The sequence below is a fragment of the Macrobrachium rosenbergii genome, chromosome 45 (assembly GCF_040412425.1).
Source record: "Macrobrachium rosenbergii isolate ZJJX-2024 chromosome 45, ASM4041242v1, whole genome shotgun sequence".
Classification (NCBI taxonomy): domain Eukaryota; kingdom Metazoa; phylum Arthropoda; class Malacostraca; order Decapoda; family Palaemonidae; genus Macrobrachium; species Macrobrachium rosenbergii.
The window spans coordinates 32,217,984-32,238,480 of NC_089785.1; the positions used below are offsets into that span (position 1 = coordinate 32,217,984).

General features: G+C 46.0%; 1 protein-coding gene across 1 annotated transcript in view; it reads right to left on the reverse strand.

Annotated features, from left to right (window-relative positions):
• Window positions 1-1,497: 1,497 nt before the first annotated feature.
• The window catches only part of LOC136829879 (ATP-dependent RNA helicase DDX24-like), a 28,912-nt gene continuing 9,912 nt past the window's right edge, over window positions 1,498-20,497 (reverse strand). Inside the window, exons 6-11 of the mRNA XM_067088947.1 lie at window positions 7,148-7,328; window positions 6,214-6,351; window positions 5,249-5,377; window positions 4,530-4,691; window positions 2,746-3,032; window positions 1,498-1,949 (exon numbers count right to left, since the gene is read on the reverse strand). Coding sequence (XP_066945048.1) covers window positions 1,550-1,949; window positions 2,746-3,032; window positions 4,530-4,691; window positions 5,249-5,377; window positions 6,214-6,351; window positions 7,148-7,328 — 1,297 coding nt within the window. The 3' untranslated portion in view covers window positions 1,498-1,549. The remainder of the gene's footprint in view (window positions 1,950-2,745; window positions 3,033-4,529; window positions 4,692-5,248; window positions 5,378-6,213; window positions 6,352-7,147; window positions 7,329-20,497) is intronic.

The following is a 20,497-nucleotide window of genomic DNA, read 5'->3' on the forward strand; positions in this document are numbered from 1 at the left end:
GTTTCATTCTCGGGCGTATTGGGAACGCATCTCGCGCGTCCGTCTGCCTCAAACTGTTTGGGTTCCTTTGTCTGCTTGCACCTAGTTGTGGCATCTCTCCTTGGTGAAGTACTCAATTGCCTGTTTATTTATCTAGCTAGCCTAGCTCTGGGAATTCGTAGCTATGTCGGATTCAAGCTTCTCGGGATCCAGAGTTTGCGCATGGAATTTGTGCTCCGCCAAACTAGTTAAACTTAAATATGATCGCCATTCTTTGTGTACAGCATGTAGGGGTCAAGAGTGTTTATGGTAAGCAAAAAAGCAATGCAGTTCAGGGCCAAACCTCCAGCACTGTCTAGAGCAGCGCCATACAAACCCAAGCTGTGGACCTAAAGTGACCTTTTTGACTCTGTTGTGACCTGCTGCCAATTGGAAAAATAAAAAAAAATTGTTCACTAAGGGCTTGACCACTCTTATACCATCGTTACATATCTTTGTTCTCCCACCTAAATTTTTTATTCAGTCATCTTAAGGTTAACGGTGTCATGAATGAGCAAGGTTTTTATAATAAAAAAAAAAAAAGTTTTTCAGGGATTTTACATTGCTCTCCTCCCATCCATATTTTGGATCAAGCCCTTTTGGGCACATCAGAGTGAAATAGATGCAAGGAGCAGGGAGCAGGGTACTGCCAGTAGTGGGAGTATGCTTTAAGCTTAAGCAGGTCAGTGTTACTGGGGTGTATGAAAACCTTGTTTCTTATTGTAAAAAAAAAAAAGACTCCATTTTGTTTTTATCATCTGCAGTGTGTCTTTGGCCCCTAGCTGCAACTTCATATTCTTTTGCTTCCATCTTACTTATTCCACCCTCTCCTAACAATTGATTCATTGTGCAACTGCAAGGTTTTCCTTCTGTTGCACCTTTCAAACCTTTTACTGTCAGTTTCCATTTCAGTGCTGAATGACCTCATAGGTCCCAGCGCCTGGCCTTTGGCCTAAATTCTATATTCAGTTCTGTTTATGATTGGTCCTCATCCATTCTCATCATATGTCCAAACCATCTCCCTGTTTGTGTTTTGAGACAATCAGTGTTTATACAGCCTCTCAACACCACATCTCTCGGCCAATACCTCACTTGTGATATGATATCCACCCTACTTAATCTTACCATTCTATGGTCACATCTTTTCAAAATCCTTATCTTCATTACCTATGCCATTGGATTCAAATAAATCAGTATTATAATTCTCTCTCTCCATTTCCTTCATGTTGAAGCTTCTCTTATTGCTCATAACTCCAATTTTGTTATCCAGTGTGCATTGCTACCTCTTATAAGACTTGCCCACCTATCACAACAGTGTTCTCAACTACTTTCTTTGCTCTTGCATTGTGTGCTGAGCGTCAAAAATCTTGTAGTCCATGTATATTTTGCAGCCTTGAGCACATCTTGTGTGACATGTCCTATAAAACATTCATGACTGAAATCTTTAAATTCATTATACTGATATTAAAACAGAAATGGTACTTTTTCATTTACTGTATTTTTTTTTTTTTTTACCTTAACAAGGGCTTCATCAATCTTTTCCTCTTCCTTCCTTCTCTTTCCACTCCTTTTCCTTGATTAATTTTTTCCTCCTCTTTTCATAACCTTTAAACATCCGGCTATTGACTTTCTTCTTCTTAGGGGGTCTTGGCTTGACTGTCTTCACTAATTTGGAGAATTCTACTGCCTCCTTTTTCATCACGGAAAGGGCATCATTTCCATTTGGCTTAGATCCTCCCCCTTCTCTTTGTTCCTTATGGAAGGGTGTGACTAGAGCGCCAGTTTGGGTGGGATACTTGCCAGAGAAGGTTGACCCTACCAGTGGTCTAGAAAGCATACTCCTCAACTTGGCTTTCATGACCTTAGTTTCACGTTTTTCCTTAGCAGCCTTCATCGCTCGGTCCGCAACTTCGTCTTCGTCGTCGTCATCACTGGAATGGTAAAACTTGATTGGTTACTGTGCTGTATTACGATTATTTTTATATAGTGCTATTATTGTCAATAAATAGTTTAACCAGATCACTATGTTAAAATATTAAAGGCTATATTAGATCTTATATTGCAACTCCTTCAAAATTTACTAAGTGAAAAACTGTAAACCCCTAACTTTCAGTTCTATTTTTACTTGGTCATTTTCTCTTGCAATACTTTGAGTTCTATATGCAAGAACAAACTAGTTCTGACCACAATCGATACATTTCGGTGCTTCACAATTCCACTTGGCTGTGTGGATCTAAGATCATAAAACAGAAAAAGTGATTCAGCACTACAAGAAATAACTGTTAAAACTGTAATCAATACATTAGCACTGCCAAGAAAGACTACAGTGATATCATTTTGGTATGTAATGAAGAAGAGAGTAAAGCAATCAGCCAGATATGCAGCATGATTCTTCACAGAGCGACAGGAGAGATCAAGGAAAAAGGACATATAACACATATCCGAATGTAGGCAGAGAATGAGCAAGATGAGAATGGAAATAGCTCATGAGTTTGACGTCACCCAAGGGAAAATCTCACACATGAATTATTATGAGCAAATCAACACTATACTGTACTAAGAAAAATGATAGTCTTGCAAAAAAATTTTGAAATGGTCTTGACAAAAGGCAAAGCACAGTGTTGTATTTCAAGTAAAAAAAAAAAAAACATTACAAGTTGGATAAACTTAAATGTTCTGCAGCTTATTTGTGGACAGCAATAAAAATACTACACAGCATTTACTTACTCATCTAACAAGATCTCTGCTTCCCGTGCTGCTTTCTTCAACCAGTTATCTTGAGCTTTTTCTTTACGATTAGAATGTTCCAGGAGTTCCAGTTTACGAGCAAAATCTACACGTGTCTTAACCTGGTCCATGACACTAACATCAACTGGGAACGGTGGGAGATCAGTTGAGCGATTCAGAGTTAAACATAACTGACGATACTTTTTAATTTCTGATGAATCAATAAAAAGAACACTTAGCCCTTCCTGTTCAGCTCTTGCTGTTCGTCCACTGCGATGAATGTAAGTCTGTGGGCAAGGAAAATGGATTGAATATGGCTACAGTGCTGTTCATGTAAACAAAAACTCTTCTACCCAATCACTATACGTACAGTGAATGAAAAATTACCTTGTGTTTTACCCGTTACAGTATACCTGAACTCAAGCTACCCTCAATATGGATGATTCCTGGCCTAATCAATATTGTCAACAAAAAATTTATTTAGACCTCTGCAAAGGCAGCTTAAAAATACAAGACAGAAACACAAAATATTAAAATAAGTATACCATGGATTAACAACAAAAATACCATTATTTCTTGCAAATTAATTTCCTTTAAGTGCTTCAATAAATCCCAATTTTCAGGGATTGCAAATACACACACTACATATATACAAGTACCATCCGACTTAAAACCTGTTCAACATACAACCATTCATACTTATAACCGTACTTCTGCAGTGGTGCTGGGTGGGCTGATGCATAAGAGTACAACCAGTATGACAGCTGAACACCGACTTACTCGGTAACGTGCCATCTTGGGAGAGCTCTCTCATCACTCGGGCAGCATCAGTATGAGTTACCCTGCCCTATCAACAGCATCCTGCTGTATTAATTGTTCTGTAGACTGAATTGCAAACTGATTTACGTTAAAATTGACTTCTGACATGCATGCAAGAACCTAACCCCATTGTAACTCTATGCCTACCTGTACATAACATAAATTATTCAAATATATATTAGAAGTACATTATGGTAAAAATATTGAAATAATGATTACACATTACAGTACTATGTAGGTACTTTACAAAACAAAGGTTTATATCATGTCCTACCCAGTATGTCAGCCACTTTCTAAAGTTCGACTTACATCCATTTTAACTTACAACCCGTTGGTCGGAACCAAGCTTCATCGTAAGTAGGATGGTACTTGAAAATATATAATTAGAAGTAGCAGGTTACAGTAAAATGAAAGGGATAAGGTAATCACCTTTTTTGGACAAAGAATTTACTCATGGAAACAAAACTACAGATTTATGCATACCTGAGCTTAGAACCAGGATAATACATGCAGATAATCAAACATTTCACTTAGCACACTTCAAAACATACAGTATGTTATCTCTCACAACTGCAAGGTTTTAGGAATCTAAACTTGAGAGAACTTTCCACTGATGTAACTATCACGTAATATCCCTGTGGGTTGGGGTGTCATCAGTGCACAAAACATAGTGCAATATAGGCCACTAACTGCAACACCTTTCATACCTTTTACTGTAATTCCATTCATGTTCTCTTTCTTCCACCTTACTTTCCACCCTCTCCTAACCATCGTTGCACAGTGCAACTGCAAGGGTTTCCTCCTGTTGAAACTTGAAAACCTTTCTACTCTCAACTTCCCCAGTGCTGAATGACCTCATAGGTCCCAGCACCTGGCCTTGGCCTAAATTTTATATTCCATTGCATTCACTAATATCCTCACATAAGAAGTTACATATTTTCAGTAACGTTTTTCTTGCAACTTACCTCTGCTGTTCGTGGAGTCTGATAATGAATCACATGCTGAATGTTGGGTATGTCAAGACCTCTAGCTGCAACATCTGTGGCCAAGAGCAATGCCACGGAACTGGATGAAAATTTCTCAAGACTCTTCAATCTCTGTTTCTGGTGCATTGATGCATGGAGACTCTGAAAAGTAATTCAGATTAAAGGTTGCCTCTTGGCTTAAAATACAGTACAAGTCATGAATTCCTATGCTGACAAAAGTACAAGTCATGAATTCCTATGCTGACAAAAGTACAAGTCATGAATTCCTATGCTGACAAGTACAAATGAACATTATCATCATCCATAGTCTATCAGAATTTCCCTCTATATAAGGTTAGATAAGTCTTGATAATAGATTGTAATGTCCCCCTCAAATTTCTGGAATATCATATGGGAGCTCTTATCGCTTTGGCAGAAGTTTGTGCAGTCAACTGCTAGCTCACTGGGACTAGGCTACACTGTATGACGGATTGGACAAAGTTGGACTTTGAAATGGAATGTGGAATTCCTAGCATTCCTCTATACTGTTAGAATATTTCTTTTAGAAAGATCTGTCTTCCTCTGTTTCCATAAACGAATGCATTTTCTGCAAGACTCAGATTGTCAAGCACACATGCCTGTCTCGGTGTGTTTATCACAAACAAAAAATACACATCTCATATTCATCAAGACTGACCAAAGAAAAAATTGGTACTCACCATGGGATGACACTGAAGGAGAGTAAACAAACTTTGCAACCTTCGCACACAGTCGATGCTATTGCAAAATATGAGAGTCCTACCTGGGTACTGCTTCAATATGTAATACAGGTAGTAGTCTTTCTCATCCTAAAAAGTGGCAAAAATTACATTCAATGTAGTATCAGTATTAAAGATTGTTAAAACTATATATAATTTTCAAGTAAATTGCAATACTGTAGTTGAAACAGACCACCAGGTCACAGTTCCCTATTCTTGAGTATTTAAAAACTTGTTCCAGTTTTAAGAAGATTTTCTTAATCCTAACTTTGTGCAATAGGCAACTGATTTATGAACCTTTGGTATAAAGCTAAGCACTGGGGCACTTTCTGCCATTCAGTTCTTTAGATAGTGAAATAAGAAAGCAGAATGGAGGTACAATAAAGGCTTAAAAAAAGTGTGTGCAGTTAGGAATCAAAAGGGGTACTGTAAAAAACCTTCAGTAATGCCTACAGTGCTCCGCATGAGATGTACTGATGGCACTAACCCCCTACATGGCATGGAATATGTGAAACTTGACTTGGATGGTACTATACCAGTAACTGCCCTGGTAGATAAAAAAGAAATAATGCAAATATTCAAAACCTAGGCCAATACATACTAATATCACTGTCACATTAATATGAGTTAATGGAGCTATACTTGCTCTGGTTGAGCTACCCCTCCATCAGTAAACAAGAGCTCTAACAATTTCTACAAAAACCTGGCCTGTAATTAGAAACCCAAGAATTATTTCAGCTCAAGATTTTTATTTGCTCAAGTGTCTATCATTATTAGATGACTATTGCAACCTCATAAATAAAATAAGATAAACCCTCAAGCACTAGCACTACAGAACTTCAGCCTAACAATTTTCAAACAAAATGAACAACAAACTGATGCTGCACTATTTTGTGAGTCTTCAAGTTACAAGGATTTACGCTTACTTTATCACAGTTAATCCTTGACTCCGTCAGACTTTCTGCAGTTCCAAATTTCCGGGTGACGTCGACTATCTTGGGCTTGGCCTTCAAACCTATCATTTTTGCAAGTTGCTTCACTTTTATTTCTGAAGTCATAGGTGTCTGAAAATAAAAATAATGAAGAGCTATAATACTCCTGGAAAAATTCAGTGAATGATAAAACATTGAAGATGAGCGTACTAGTATTTCTTGCTTGTACTGTCCTGCCAATACCTAAATTCCCATGAATTATCTTCCAAATGAGGACAAATGAGTTTCAACAGCAAAGAAATTCTCTTGCTATTTACAGACAAAGACCAGGCAGGAAATGTGGAAAAATTAAATAGTAAATAACAAAGAATTAAATGCTGAAGTAATCTACATTTAGATAAAACTTGACTCTTCTTGTCTCACCAGAAGACAAGACAACAAGTTATTTGGATTAGTACATATATTTGCTAAGACAAAAGTGACAGATAACTGAATGAATTACTGTCTTGAATGACATGACGAAGACGAAGTCAAAACATGAACAATGTTACAAAACTACAAGGGGTGAAAAATGAAATCCCACAAATAATTGAATATGTTGATGAGTAAAAACGAAAAACTGTAGAACAATTCATTTTAAAAACTTCAATTTTTTGGGTACGAGAATCAACTCATAAAATCATAGAAATGGGCTTGCTGAAAGCCCAGATTTTTTGTCAGGCAGCATCTTAAAATTGGCAGTGCATCCAAATGTTCTCAGCAGACAGACAGCTGGCCACTCAGGAGCACCAGTACAATGAAGCAGAAATTTATGAGATGTACGTATGTCCACCAATGTGAGTGAAATACAGAAGGCTAAAATGGTATATGTGGTCAAACATTTCTGTATTTTAGCTAAGAGCAAGTTTTACATATAAAAAAAACCAACCTTTTTTTTCATATTCACACGTCTTGGAGCTTTGTGCACCAGAGTAAGGGTTGCTGAAAACACAAAATTCTGACGCTTGGCTTTGGCATTTTCATCGGTGTTGATGACCTCCAGAAGTTTTCTCAGCTCCTCAAAGTGACCCTGTTCAACCATGCGATCGGTTTCGTCAATAGCAAGGTATCTGCAAATCATTTTTACAATAAAATGATATTTTTATGATAAAATAAAGTTTTGTACATACTTACCCGGCAGATATATACTTAGCTATAGTCTCCGACGTTCCCGACAGAATTTCAAAACTCGCGGCACACGCACAGGTAGGTCAGGTGATCTACCATACCCGCCGCTGGGTGGCGGGAATAGGAACCATTCCCGTTTTCTAATCAGATTCTCTCTTCCACCTGTCTCCTGAGGGGAGGCTGGGCGGGCCATGTCGTATATATCTGCCGGGTAAGTATGTACAAAACTTTATTTTATCATAAAAATATCATTTTTGTACATGCAACTTACCCGTCAGATATATACTTAGCTGAATGGCACCCTTGGAGGAGGGCAAGAGACAGAAAATAACTAAAAAACGGGAAACAACATATGTTGTAGGATAAACAAAAACCATGGTTCTTACCTGACTTGGGCAGAAGACTTCATGGATACTGTCTATGAGTCTGCTTGCCTCAGGAGCTTCAGCGAGGATGTGACCTGTGACTGACAGCCCTTCTGGATCGTGCCAATGGGGATGACCCACTAACATGGCCGAGAGCCTATAGCGGATCGTGTCAAAGGGGCTGACCCACTTACATGACCGAGCCTACACCTGAATCGTATCAATGGGGGCTATCCCTCTTATATGACAGAGCTAGGTGTCCATAAAAAATACAAGGAACATGACAACCAATCCCGACCACCTGACCAATCCTAACCTTGTTAGTGATAAGAATTGAAAGGGAAGCATAACTCCACCACCCTCTTTCAACCAACCATAAAAACACACACCACCAAGCCTTAAAAACAACTGAATTAACTAAACTAAATAGGATTGGATTCAGCTCCCTGTCCCAGCACCGAATCCGCAGATACGTATGCTCCTAGAGAGAAGCACTTATCATACGTTACTCTAATATCTCGTAAGTAATGAGATGCGAACGTTGAATTACACCTCCAATAAGTTGCCTCTATAATAGACTGGAGAGACAACGTCTTGTGAAAAGCCAAGGATGTAGCAATGGCTCTCACTTCATGAGCTTTCACTCTAAGGAGCTTAAAGTGCTCATCCTCACAAGATATGCGCTTCCTGATGACGTCCTTAATAAAAAAGGAAAGCGCATTCTTTGAGATCGCTCGTGAAGGATCCCTGACAGAGCACCAAAGACTTTCGACCGATCCTCCCAGTAATTTCTTCTTTTCTAAGTAGAATTTAAGGCTCCTGACAGGGCATAGAGTCCTCTCCAACTCATGTCTCGTCACTGAAGAAAGACCTTTTAATTCAAAGGTTCTTGGCCACGGTTTAGAAGGATTCTCATTCTTCGCTAGGAAGAATGGTTTAAAGGAGCATATAGCCGAACCTTCCTTAAAACCAACTTTACCGTCTAAGGCTTGTAATTCACTTATTCTCTTAGCTGAGGCGAGGGCAAAGAGGAAAAGTGACTTCCTGGTGAGATCTTTGAAGGAAGCTTGATGAGGAGGTTCGAATTTCTTAGACATTAAGAATTTCAAGACTATGTCTAGATTCCAACTGGGAGGTTTCAAGTCATGAATTTTGACGTTTCAAAAGACCTTATAAGATCATGAAGGTCTTTGTTTTCAGAGATATTCAGATCTCTGTGTCTGAAAACTGATGATAACATACTCCTGTATCCTTTAATTGTGGATACAGCGAGGTTGCATTGTTCCTCAGGAAGATAAGGAAATCGGCAATGTTTGTCACAGAGGTACTGGAAGAGGATATCTTATTGGTCCTGCACCATCTTCTAAAGACCTCCCACTTCGACTGGTAGACGCGAAGGGTTGAGGATCTCCTGGCTCTTGCAATAGCCTTCGCAGCTTTGTGCGAAAACCCTTCGCTCTGACCAGACCTTCGATAGTCTGAAGGCAGTTAGACTGAGAGCGGGGAGATTCTTGTGGAATCTGTTGAAGTGGGGCTGTTTGAGAAGATCGTTCCTGTGTGGAGCGATCTGGGAAAATCTACTATCCATTCCAGTACCTCTGTGAACCAATCTTGAGCTGGCCAAAACGGAGCTACCAGGGTCAGTCTCGCGCCTTCCGACAGCGCAAACTTCCTTACCACTTCTCCCAGGATCTTGAATGGGGGAAAAGCATACCCGTCTAATCCTGTCCATTCTAGGAGAAGACTGTCTGTTGCAACTGCTCTCGGTCCGATATCGGAGAGCAGTAGTTTTCAGTCTTGCATTCCAGTGGGTTGCAAATAGGTCGATATTCGGCCTTCCCCACAGGTTCCACAGCTTTCAGCAGACTTCTGAATGGAGAGTCCACTCTGTGGGAAGGACCTGATCCTTCCTGCTGAGAAGGTTGGCCCTCACATTCCTTTCTCCCTGTACAAATCTGGTGAGGAGTCTGATCTTCCTCTCCTGAGCCCATAACAGCAACGTTTTTGCCGTTTCGTAAAGGGAGAAGGAGTGTGTTCCTCCCTGTTTTCTTATATAAGCCAGGGCAGTAGTGTTGTCTGAGTTCACTTGGACTACTTGTCCTGAGACTAGGAACTTCGAACTTGATGAGAGCCAAATGTACTGCTGTCAGCTCTTTCTTGTTGATGTGCCAGTTCACCTGGTCTCCTTCCCAGGTGCCTGACACTTCTCTCGACCCTAGTGTTGCCCCCCATCCCGACTCCGAGGCGTCTGAGAACAACACTAGGGTAGGGCTCGGTAACTGAAGAGACAGTCCTTTGTTTAATTTTCGAGGGTCTAACCACCAGTTGAGATCCTCTTTTTACCTTGTCCGAAATTAGGAACAAAGTTGCTAAGTCCTGAGACTTCTGGTCCCATCTCTCCTTTAGGTAGAACTGAAGAGGTCTCAGATGAAGTTTTCCCAAGGAGATGAACTGTTCCAGCGAGGAAATGGTCCCCAGCAGACTCATCCACTCCCTCGCCGAACAATGTTCTCTCCTTAGAAAGACTGTCACCTTTTCTATGCAGCGATCTATTCTCTCCTGGGATGGAAAGGCTAGAAAATCCCGAGAATCCATCAGAATCCCCAGGTAAACAATGCTGCTGCTGAGGAACAACCTGGGATTTCTGTAGATTTACTAATAGTCCAAGGGACTGTGTCAGATTTAGGGTGATCGACAAGTACTCCAGACAACTTTCCTTTGATTGAGCTTGGATCAGCCAATCGTCGAGATACATTGATATCCTCACTCCCTCTAAGTGAAGCCAAGCCAGCGTGCCACATTCCTTAAGATGCCCGTGAACACTTGTGGGGCCGTCGAAAGACCAAAGCACAGGGACCTGAACTGAAAAACTTTTCCCTAATCACGAACCTCAGGAATTTTCTTGACGAGGGATGAATGGGAATGTGGAAGTAAGCGTCCTGCAGGTCCAGGGAGACCATCCAGTCCCCTGGACGAAGAGCTGCAAGAACCGAAGAGGTAGTTTCCATCTTGAACTTCGTCTTGATCACGAAGAAATTCAGGGCGCTTACATCCAGAACCGGTCTCCAACCCCCCGAGGATTTTGGAACCAGAAAAAGACGATTGTAAAACCCCGGGGAATGGAGGTCTTGAACCGGTTCTATTGCTTCCTTTTCTAGCATCTGTTCTACTGCTAGAAGAAGAGCCTGGTTCTTGACGGGATCCCTGTAGCTGGCGGATAACTCCCTGGGAGTTGATGTTAAAGGAGGACTTTCCCTGAAGGGGATAAGGTAGCCTCTTCTTAGAATGGAGAGGGACCAGTCGTCCGCCCCTCTCTGTGCCCAGACCTTGGCGAATTGTAACAGTCTGGCACCCACTGTCGTCTGGAGTACTCGTTCCTCACTTGGTCCTTTTGATCGGACGAGAGGAAGACCTTCCTCTTCTCTTGGGTCTTTTGCTTCTGAAGGAGGATCTAGACGAAGGACCACCTCGAAAGGGCTCCTGAAAGGGAGCCTTCTCCTTCTTGGCGAAAGGGACAGCAGGTCTGATCCTCTTCGATGACTGGGCCAAAAGATCCTGTGTCGCCTTTTCAGATAAAGAGCGAGAAATCTCCTTCACCAAATTTTGAGGAAAAAGGTGGGGAGAAAGAGGAGCAAACAGAAGAGAGGATCTCTGAAGAGGAGACACAGACTTCGTGAGGAAAGAGCTGAATACTGACCTCTTCTTGAGTATACCAGCTCCGAATAAGGCAGCGACTTCCGCGGAACCGTCCCTCACTGCTTTGTCCAAACAAGACAAAACACTCACGAAGTCATCCATACACAGGAATTCAGAGTGCCGAGTCCTGTTGGCCAAAGCTCCAAGAGACCAATCCATAAAGTTGAATACCTCCACAACTCTAAAAAGACCCTTGAGGAGATGGTCCATTTCGCTCATTCCCCAAGTCGCCTTCGCTGAAGAAAGAGAAAGTCTCCTGGAGGAGTCTACCAGATTAGAAAAATCTGCGTCAGCTGATGTGGGGAGCCCCAACCCCATAGGCTCCTTGGTCTCATACCACATTCCTGACTTTCCCAAAAGTTTCAAAGGGGGGAAAGAGAAAACCGTCTTGCTTGCATCCTTCTTAGATTGCATCCATTCTCCGACTCCTTTAAAGGCTTTCCTCATCGAAATCGTAGGGCGCATCTTGACGAACGAAGAGGGTCTAGCTGACTTGGTGCTGTCCCACAAAGATCCCGGAGAAGGAGGGGCAGCATGACAAAGAGAATCTCCAAACTCCTGAATCAGAACCGAAGCCAACCGTTTGTAATCCGAAACTCCAGCGTCCTTAGGAGATTCCTCCTCTGATACTTCCTCCAAAGCAGCAGGCGGAGAGGAAGGCTTAAAAGAAGAAGAGCGCCTATCAGGAGAAGCGAGCCTGGATGGAGAAGCACTCCTGTCCAACAAAGAGCGCCTACCAGGAGAATGGCACCTGACACCGGACGGGCGCCTGACAGGAGAGGGGGTCCTGTCCACTGATGAGAGCCTTCCAGGAGAGGAGGCCTTAAAGCGAGGGCGCTTGGCAGGAGAGCGGTGTCTGCCAGAAGGAGGGAGCTTGGAAGACGACGAGCGCCTGTCCAAAGGAGAAGTACTGCGAGGCGAAGTGCGCCTGGAAGGAGAGGCGCTTCCCTCCGATGACGAGCGCCTGGAAGAAGTGCGCCTGCTGGGAGACGGGCGCCTGCTCGGCGAAGAGCGTCTGAGAGACGAAGAAAACTTGCTGGTAGAAGGAAGCTTGGCAGGAGAAGAGCGACGAGTTGAAGAAGAGAGCTTCCTGGAACTCTTAACAGGAAGAAAGTCATCCTTCCTACGAGACGAGGTATCCTTTGCAAGAGATCCAACAAGTGCCAATAACTGCTCCTGGAGGCCGATCAAAATCTTCTTCGTCGAATCCTTAACTCCTGTTGGAGAGGAGGAGGGGGATCTACGAGCTCTCTTCCTGACTATAGGAGAATCCTCCGGGAAGCGCTCAGGGCTCGAGTCCAAAAGCTCTACTCTAGGAGCCTTCCAGGATCTCTTCAGAGGGCGCGACTCCTCAGCCGAACTCCAACCATGCCTCGGAGAAGACGCGTCAGACGACGAGAAACACTTCTTCAGGATGCCTTTTCTATGGCGATCCAAGGCAGCCTGGGACGCAACTACAGGATCTGCCGGCGGGACGCCTGATCGTTGGGGATGCTCTACATCCTCCCTGCGGCTTTCGACATTCCTCCTCCACTGGTCCTGGGAGTTTGGAAGAGGTCTAGGCCTAGGAGCAATGCGGAGCCGATCAGACGCCCCCTCCACAACACTGGGGACACTGCACATATCATTGTCACTCTTACCTTCCTTCATCGCACGCAGTTGCGATTTCATACGAAGAAGTTCCGCTTTCATCGCAGCCATTTCAGAGGACGAATCCACAGGTTCGATGAAGGGAGAAGGGGCTGAAACCAAAGGATTAGGAGAGTCTACTGTGTTAATCTCTACTTCGTGCTCAGCAGAGCGAGACCTACTCGAGCTTCTGGAGGAAGCCTTCCTAACTCTATCCTTTTCAAGCTTCTTCAAATAAGAAGTCAAAACCTTCCATTCTTGATCAGACAATTTCTCACACTCCTTGCACCTATTGTCCGAAGAACAATCATTCCCCCTACACCTCATACATACAGTGTGAGGGTCTACCGAAGCTTTCGGCAACCTCACCTTACACTCTTGCTTAGCACACACACGGAACACAGGCGAAACATTAACATCAGACATCTTAATGAACAATCCAAAAAGCAAATCCAAAAAACAGTCCACAATAGCGTATGCCAAACCAAAGATCCAATACGTCACCAAAATCAGGCCAAAACAGATCCTCAGCAAGCGAGAAACGAAAATCAAAGCGGGAGGAACCAACAACAGATGTTGCCGGAACCAGCGACAGAGAAAATCTGATTAGAAAACGGGAATGGTTCCTATTCCCGCCACCCAGCGGCGGGTATGGTAGATCACCTGACCTACCTGTGCGTGTGCCGCGAGTTTTGAAATTCTGTCGGGAACGTCGGAGACTATAGCTAAGTATGTATCTGACGGGTAAGTTGCATGTACAAAAACACTTCTTCAGGATGCCTTTTCTATGGCGATCCAAGGCAGCCTGGGACGCAACTACAGGATCTGCCGAAGGGACGCCTGATCGTTGGGGATGCTCTACATCCTCCCTGAATTTCACATTCCTCCTCCACTGGTCCTGGGAGTTTGGAAGAGGTCTAGGCCTAGGAGCAATGCGGAGCCGATCAGACGCCCCCTCCACAACACTGGGGACACTGCACATATCACTGTCACTCTTACCTTCCTTCATCGCACGCAGTTGCGATTTCATACTGAAAGTTCCGCTTTCATCGCAGCCATTTCAGAGGACGAATCCACAGGTTCGATGAAGGGAGAAGGGGCTGAAACCAAAGGATTAGGAGAGTCTACTGTGTTAATCTCTACTGTGCTCAGCAGAGCGAGACCTACTCGAGCTTCTGGAGGAAGCCTTCCTAACTCTATCCTTTTCAAGCTTCTTCAAATAAGAAGTCAAAACCTTCCATTCTTGATCAGACAATTTCTCACACTCCTTGCACCTATTGTCCAAGAACAATCATTCCCCCTACACCTCATACATAGTGTGTGAGGGTCATAGCTTTCAAACCTCACCTTACACTCTTGCCAGCACACACACGGAACACAGGCTAAACATTAACATCAGACATCTTAATGAACAATCCAAAAAGCAAATCCAAAAACAGTCCACAATAAAGTAGCAAACCAAAGATCCAATACGTCACCAAAATCAGGCCAAACAGATCCTCAGCAAGCGAGAAACGAAAATCAAAGCAGGAGGAACCAACAACAGATGTTGCCGGAACCAGCGACAGAGAAAATCTGATTAGAAAATGAATGGTTCCTATATTCCCGCCACCCAGCGGGCGGTATGGTAGATCACCTGACCTACCTGTGCGTGTGCCCTTGTTTTGAAATTCTGTGAACGCCGGAGACTATAGCTAAGTATATATCTGACGGGTAAGTTGCATTTACAAAACATATTTTCACTGGTAAAAAATGCAAACAAAATATCTTGAAAAAAAAAAAAAAAAAAAAAAAAAAAAAAGAAGTACTAAATATTAAAATGCCCTGAAGGGGGTACCACATACAGTGGGAAATAATGCAGTCAGCAGAAGAGGTTCTTGGCAACTTTCCTTCTGCCAGTGACTAACCGCTTGCTTCTATTTCAATCTGGCCTCTTCACTTATCATCTTTTACTTCGACTTACTCCAATGATTGCCCCACTATTAAAAAATGTAACAAACCCAAGTACAGTGCAGAAATGTGATTTAATACAGTATCAACAAAATAACAATTTTTGAAAGTAAATTGTATTTTTCCTAACTATACAAACCCGAGGTCCTTTACATTAGGAGATACTTTCAGGCGTAGGCTGGAAAACGGCCGTTGAACTTCAACAAGGTGGTTAGGCAGTTACTGTCCGGGAGGCGGGAGCACCGCCTGCCCGGATGTAAACATTCCAATTTGCCTTTCGGCCCATGTACAGATTGAGGGGTGGCATGAGGTGGGCATAACTGTAAAGGACCTCAGGTTTTGTATAGTTAGGAAAAATACAATTTACTTTCAAAAATTGTTATTTGTTCCGACACAAAATACAAACCCTCGGTCCTTTACATTAGGAGACTTACTGATTGGAGGGAGGAATCTGAAAAAGTCTCTCTGAACTGACTGGAGTTCACCACCTTGTCTTCCCTTCCTGGTCGTAAGAGCGAGGAAGGAAAAAATCACCTCTGACAAAAGATCGGGTTGTAAGAAACGCAAGATCTATGTCAGACTTGTGGGACCCTTTGCATGAAAGAGGGAAACGTCAGTTCATGCGAAGTAGGCTAGGAAGAAATGACGTCGGATGACAATAAGGCAAATACAAGCATTGGGTTTGTCTCAAAGTCATTTACTCCTTCCTCCCTTGCAAGAGAAAGGAGTGGGGTTGCTTCTATAACCTGAAAGGAAATAGAACGGAAGCTCACGTTATGTGCTTACCTGCCTCGATCGCCCGGTCCAGCTTGTAACGGCACGTCCGCTCCTGCCCGTGGGAAGAGAGCTTAGGATAGGGAGAAGGAAAAGAGGCCAGTCACTCAACAAACATCTCCCAATCCATACCGTACAACATAGGCGAGATGCAACCTGTCCCGTTAGGGGAGCTGGATAAGCTACACAACTTGTTGAGCAGCCACCACAGGACCCAAGGAAAAAGTGTCCAAGGACTTATGTGCAACATCCCGGAGGTAGAAGGAAGTGAAGGTAGTCTGTCGGGACCACACACCTGCCTTCAGTACCTGTGGTACCGACATATTCTTCCGAATGCGAGGATGGACCAATGCTGCGGACCTCGTGAGCTCTCGGACGGCTGCACGTGTCGCTCTTCTCCTGCAGCAGAGTACGCTCTCCTTATTGTCTCACGAAGCCAAAAAGAGATGGTGTTCTTGGACACTTCTTTCTTGGTCGAGCCGGTGCTAACGAAGAGTCGTCGACACTCAGGCCGGAGGTGCCGAGTCTTCTTCAGATAGCGCCGCAGCACCCTAACAGGACACAGTAGCATCTCGTCTGGATCATTATCTACGAAGTCCTCTAGGGAGGGGATCGTGAAGGACTCGAACCGTGCGTCAGGGACCGAAGGATTCTGAGTCTTCGCTACAAAATCCGGGATGAAATCGAGCGTAACTGATCCCCATCCCCTTGAGTGTTTTACATCAAAGGAAAGTCCATGAAGTTCGCCAACTCTCTTCGCCAATGCCAGGGCAAGCAAGAAAACGGTCTTGAGGGTCAGCTCCCTGTCTGACTCCTCTTGTAAAGGCTCGTATGGTGCCTGAGTAAGGCTCCTTAGAATGAGTCACATCCCACGCAGGGGGCCTGAGGTCCCTCGGTGGGCAAGACCGTTCAAGCTTCTCATGAGTAGAGAAATCTCGAAAGAGGAAGAGATGTCTACTCCTTTCAGCCGCAAGACTAGGCCGAGTGCGGCGCGGTAGCCTTTACTGCTGAAATGGAGAGAAGCTTCTCTCGGCGAAAGGAAGACGAGGAAGTCCGCGACCTGCTGAACAGTAGCTCTGACCGGAGAGATACCCCTTCGACGACACCAACCACAGAAGACGGACCACTTTCCCTGGTATACCGCTGCGGAGGATCTTCTGAGGTATCCTGCCATCTCTGTTGCTGCGCCGGCGTGAAAAGCCTCTCGCTCGCAAGAGATGGTGGATAACCTCCAGCCGTGAAAGACACAGGGAATGCACTGCCAGGTGGAACCGCTGTGCGTGAGGTTGACGCAGAAGGTTGGGCCAGGGGGGAATCTCTCTCGGTGCCTCGGAGAGGAGAGCTAGCAGGTCCGGGTACCAATTGGCCTGTGGCCATTTGGGTGCCACCAGAGTCATTCTGAGATTCGGGGTGATCATCACTCGGCTGATTACCCGGCGAATCAGACAGAATGGAGGAAAGGCGTGCGTGTGTCGAGGTTGTCCCACGGATGTTGGAAAGCGTCCTCCGCAGCGGCCCATGGGTCCGGCACGACCGAACAGAAGACCTGAAGTTTTCTGTTGTGCCGGGTGGCGAACAGATCTATCACTGGACGCCCCCACAGGTCGAACAGCCTTTCCGCTACTTCCTGATGGAGGGACCATTCGGTCCCTACCACCTGGCTCTGGCGGCTGAGCTTGTCCGCCACTACATTCCTCTTGCCTGGAATGTATCTGGCTGACAGCTCTACCGAGTGAGCTACTGCCCACTCGTGCACCTGCATTGCCAACTGATGAAGCTGATGGGACACCAGTCCCCCCTGCTTGTTGACATATGCCACTACCGTGGTATTGTCGCTCATCAACACCACGGAGTGTCCCATCACTGATCCTGGAACTCCTGGAGAGCCAGGAAGGCCGCCTTGAGCTCCAGAATATTGATGTGAAGGTGCTTGTCGTCTCGGTGCCACACTCCCGAAGTCAGCAACTCCTCCAGGTGTGCGCCCCATCCCTCGGTCGATGCGTCCGAAAACAGAAGCATGTCCGGAGGGGGAGTATGCAGGGATACTCCTATTAAGAGGTTCCTGTCGTCCAACCACCAGTGGAGGTCCTTTCTCACTTCCTCGGAAAGAGGAATGAGGAAGGACTGGGGGTCTCGGGACTGGGACCAGAGCTCCTTTAGTCTCCACTGGAGAGACCGCAAGTGAAGACGCCCGTGAGGAACTAGCTTTTCTAATGACGACAGGTGACCGATGACGACTTGCCATTGCCGAGCTTGTTGCTCCTGTCGAGACAGGAACAACTGTGCTGCCTCCTTGAACTTGCTGATACGAGAGTCCGAGGGAAAGACTTTTGCTGCCACCGTGTCTATCAGCATGCCCAGGTATTTCGTCCTCTGCTTGGGGGTGAGATCTGACTTCTCCAGATTTACCACGATCCCCTAGATCCCGGCAAAACTCGAGGAGACGATCCCTGTCCTGTAGCAACTGCGAGCGAGAGCTCGCCAGGACTAGCCAGTCGTCGAGATACCTCAGAAGACGTATCCCGTGCGAGTGGGCCCAAGCTGACACGAGAGAGAACACTCTCGTGAACACCTGGGGAGCGGTCGAGAGCCCGAAACAAAGTGCCCTGAATTGGAAGACCGACTCCCCGAGGACGAAGCGGAGGTACTTGCGCGAGGACGGATGGATGGGTATTTGAAAATACGCATCCTTCAAGTCCACCGTAAGCATGAAGTCGTTCTCCCTGATGGAGGCCAGCACCGATCGTGCTGTTTCCATCGTGAACCGAGTCTGGCGAAGGAAACGGTTCAAAGGAGAGAGGTCTATGACTGGTCTCCATCCCCCTGATGCCTTCTCTACGAGAAAGATCCGGCTGTAAAGCCTGGAGACTGGTCCGACACGACTTCTACAGCATTCTTGCTCAGCATGGCTTGCACTTCTTGCTGTAGTGCGATGTCCTTCAACGAACCTGAAAGATAAGTTTGGAGATGGACCGGAGTGTAGGTGAGGGGAGGCCGAGACTGAAGGGTAGGAGATATCCCTCCCGAAGAACATCCACTATCCAGGTCTCGGCTCCATGTCGCTGCCACGTTGCCCAATGGCTCGACAGGCACCCCACCTTTGGCAGCTTCTGGGGGGAACGCCCCCTAGCGTTTCCCCCTTCTTCTTCTTACCCTTGCCCCTCTACCGGATTGGAAAGGGGGCTGAAAAGGACGGAGTAACCCCCTTTTCGAGGAAGAAGAAGGCTGGGTGTTTCCTCGGGACCCCTTCAAGACTGGGACTTCTTAGGGGCCGAGGAAGGGCCAGCCTGGCCCAAGACCTGGCTGCAGTGGAACGAGAAGACCGGAGGTCTTAACCACTGCCTGGTGGACAAGCCGGTCGTTCTCATCGGCACGGGCGTTTGTCTACCGCGGCATCCACCAACTCTCTAGGGAAGAGAGAGGAGGAACCCAGCAACGGTCCATTCCGCAGAGCGATTGCCGACTCGGGACCTACAGACTTGGCAAAGCGAGAGAGAACGGCGTCTCTTCGCTTTAACACCAAGTTTGCCCACAGGTTTGCAGTCTGGTGGGCAAGGTAGGAAATAGCCCTACCTCCAGACTGGCACAGTCTCCCAAAAGCAGAGTCCTCCCCAGGTACGATAGCGCCTGAGGAAGCGGCTACCTTCGATACTGTGAAGGACCACAGATCGAGCCAGGAGACTGCCTGAAAGGCCGCCATGGCGGTGGCTTCCAGGGTTGCAGCTTCTTGCTGGGAGAAACATTCTCTGCCGACAATTGCTGCAACGAAAGACCCGGATCCAGACGAGTCAGGTCCGGGTCAACCTGTTTAGTCAGCAACGCTCCTTCTATTGGAGAGTAAAAGCGCTTCTGACGAGGTAGAGGGGGAGGAAGAAGCTTCTCCGAGCGGCTCGATCGAAGGGAACTGTCTTGCCCAGACACAAGACCGTTCACCTGATCGAGTACCCCCTCGGCAAGCGTGGACCACGGCAGCCCCACCGAAGCCTTGGGTTCCTTCTTAGGACCCCAGAAGGATTCGAGGCGCGAGGACAATCCACAGACGGCCGTGGTCCCTTCCCCGAGGTCATTGTGCCGACGAATCAGCGCTATAACCTCCGAAAAGTCCTCTGTATTTCGGGGTGTCCGCATCCTGAGGCAGAGGACCTTCAAGTCCTTCCAGGGTGCGGTCCTCCCCGAACTACTCTCCCGCAGGAGGGAGAACCTCGGCAGACCCCTGAGGATCTTCCTGAACTACACGGCATAGGACCTGGTCGAGCCAAGGACCGAGCCAGGAACATACCCCATGCAGTTGAACTCTGAGGAGAACACTCCCAGAGTTCCTCCTCTCCGACTCACGCCCTTTGGAGGAGACCGAAGGAGCGGAGGGGACAGGGGAGGAAGATCGGGCGCTCCCACTGCCCTTACTGGCAGAACCAGTAGAGGCAGCAGGCCGAGGGCGGTCACCAACCCGCGGTGATGACGGGCCCTCAGGTCGAGGAGAACGTTTCATCCCAGGTGAAACGGTCTCCCGAGGAGAGCGGAGCGGCTCGCGAGCCGAGCCGCGCATTCGCCTCCCCTGAGCCAGTCTGGCCGCGTGGGCGCGGCCTGGGACTGGGAGGAGTCGAACGCGCGGCTGGCTGGCGCGAGCTTGCGCTGTCCTCTAGACGCGCCCCAGACTTCTTCGAGGCCGAAGCCTCTCGGGAAGACTGAGCAGGGGA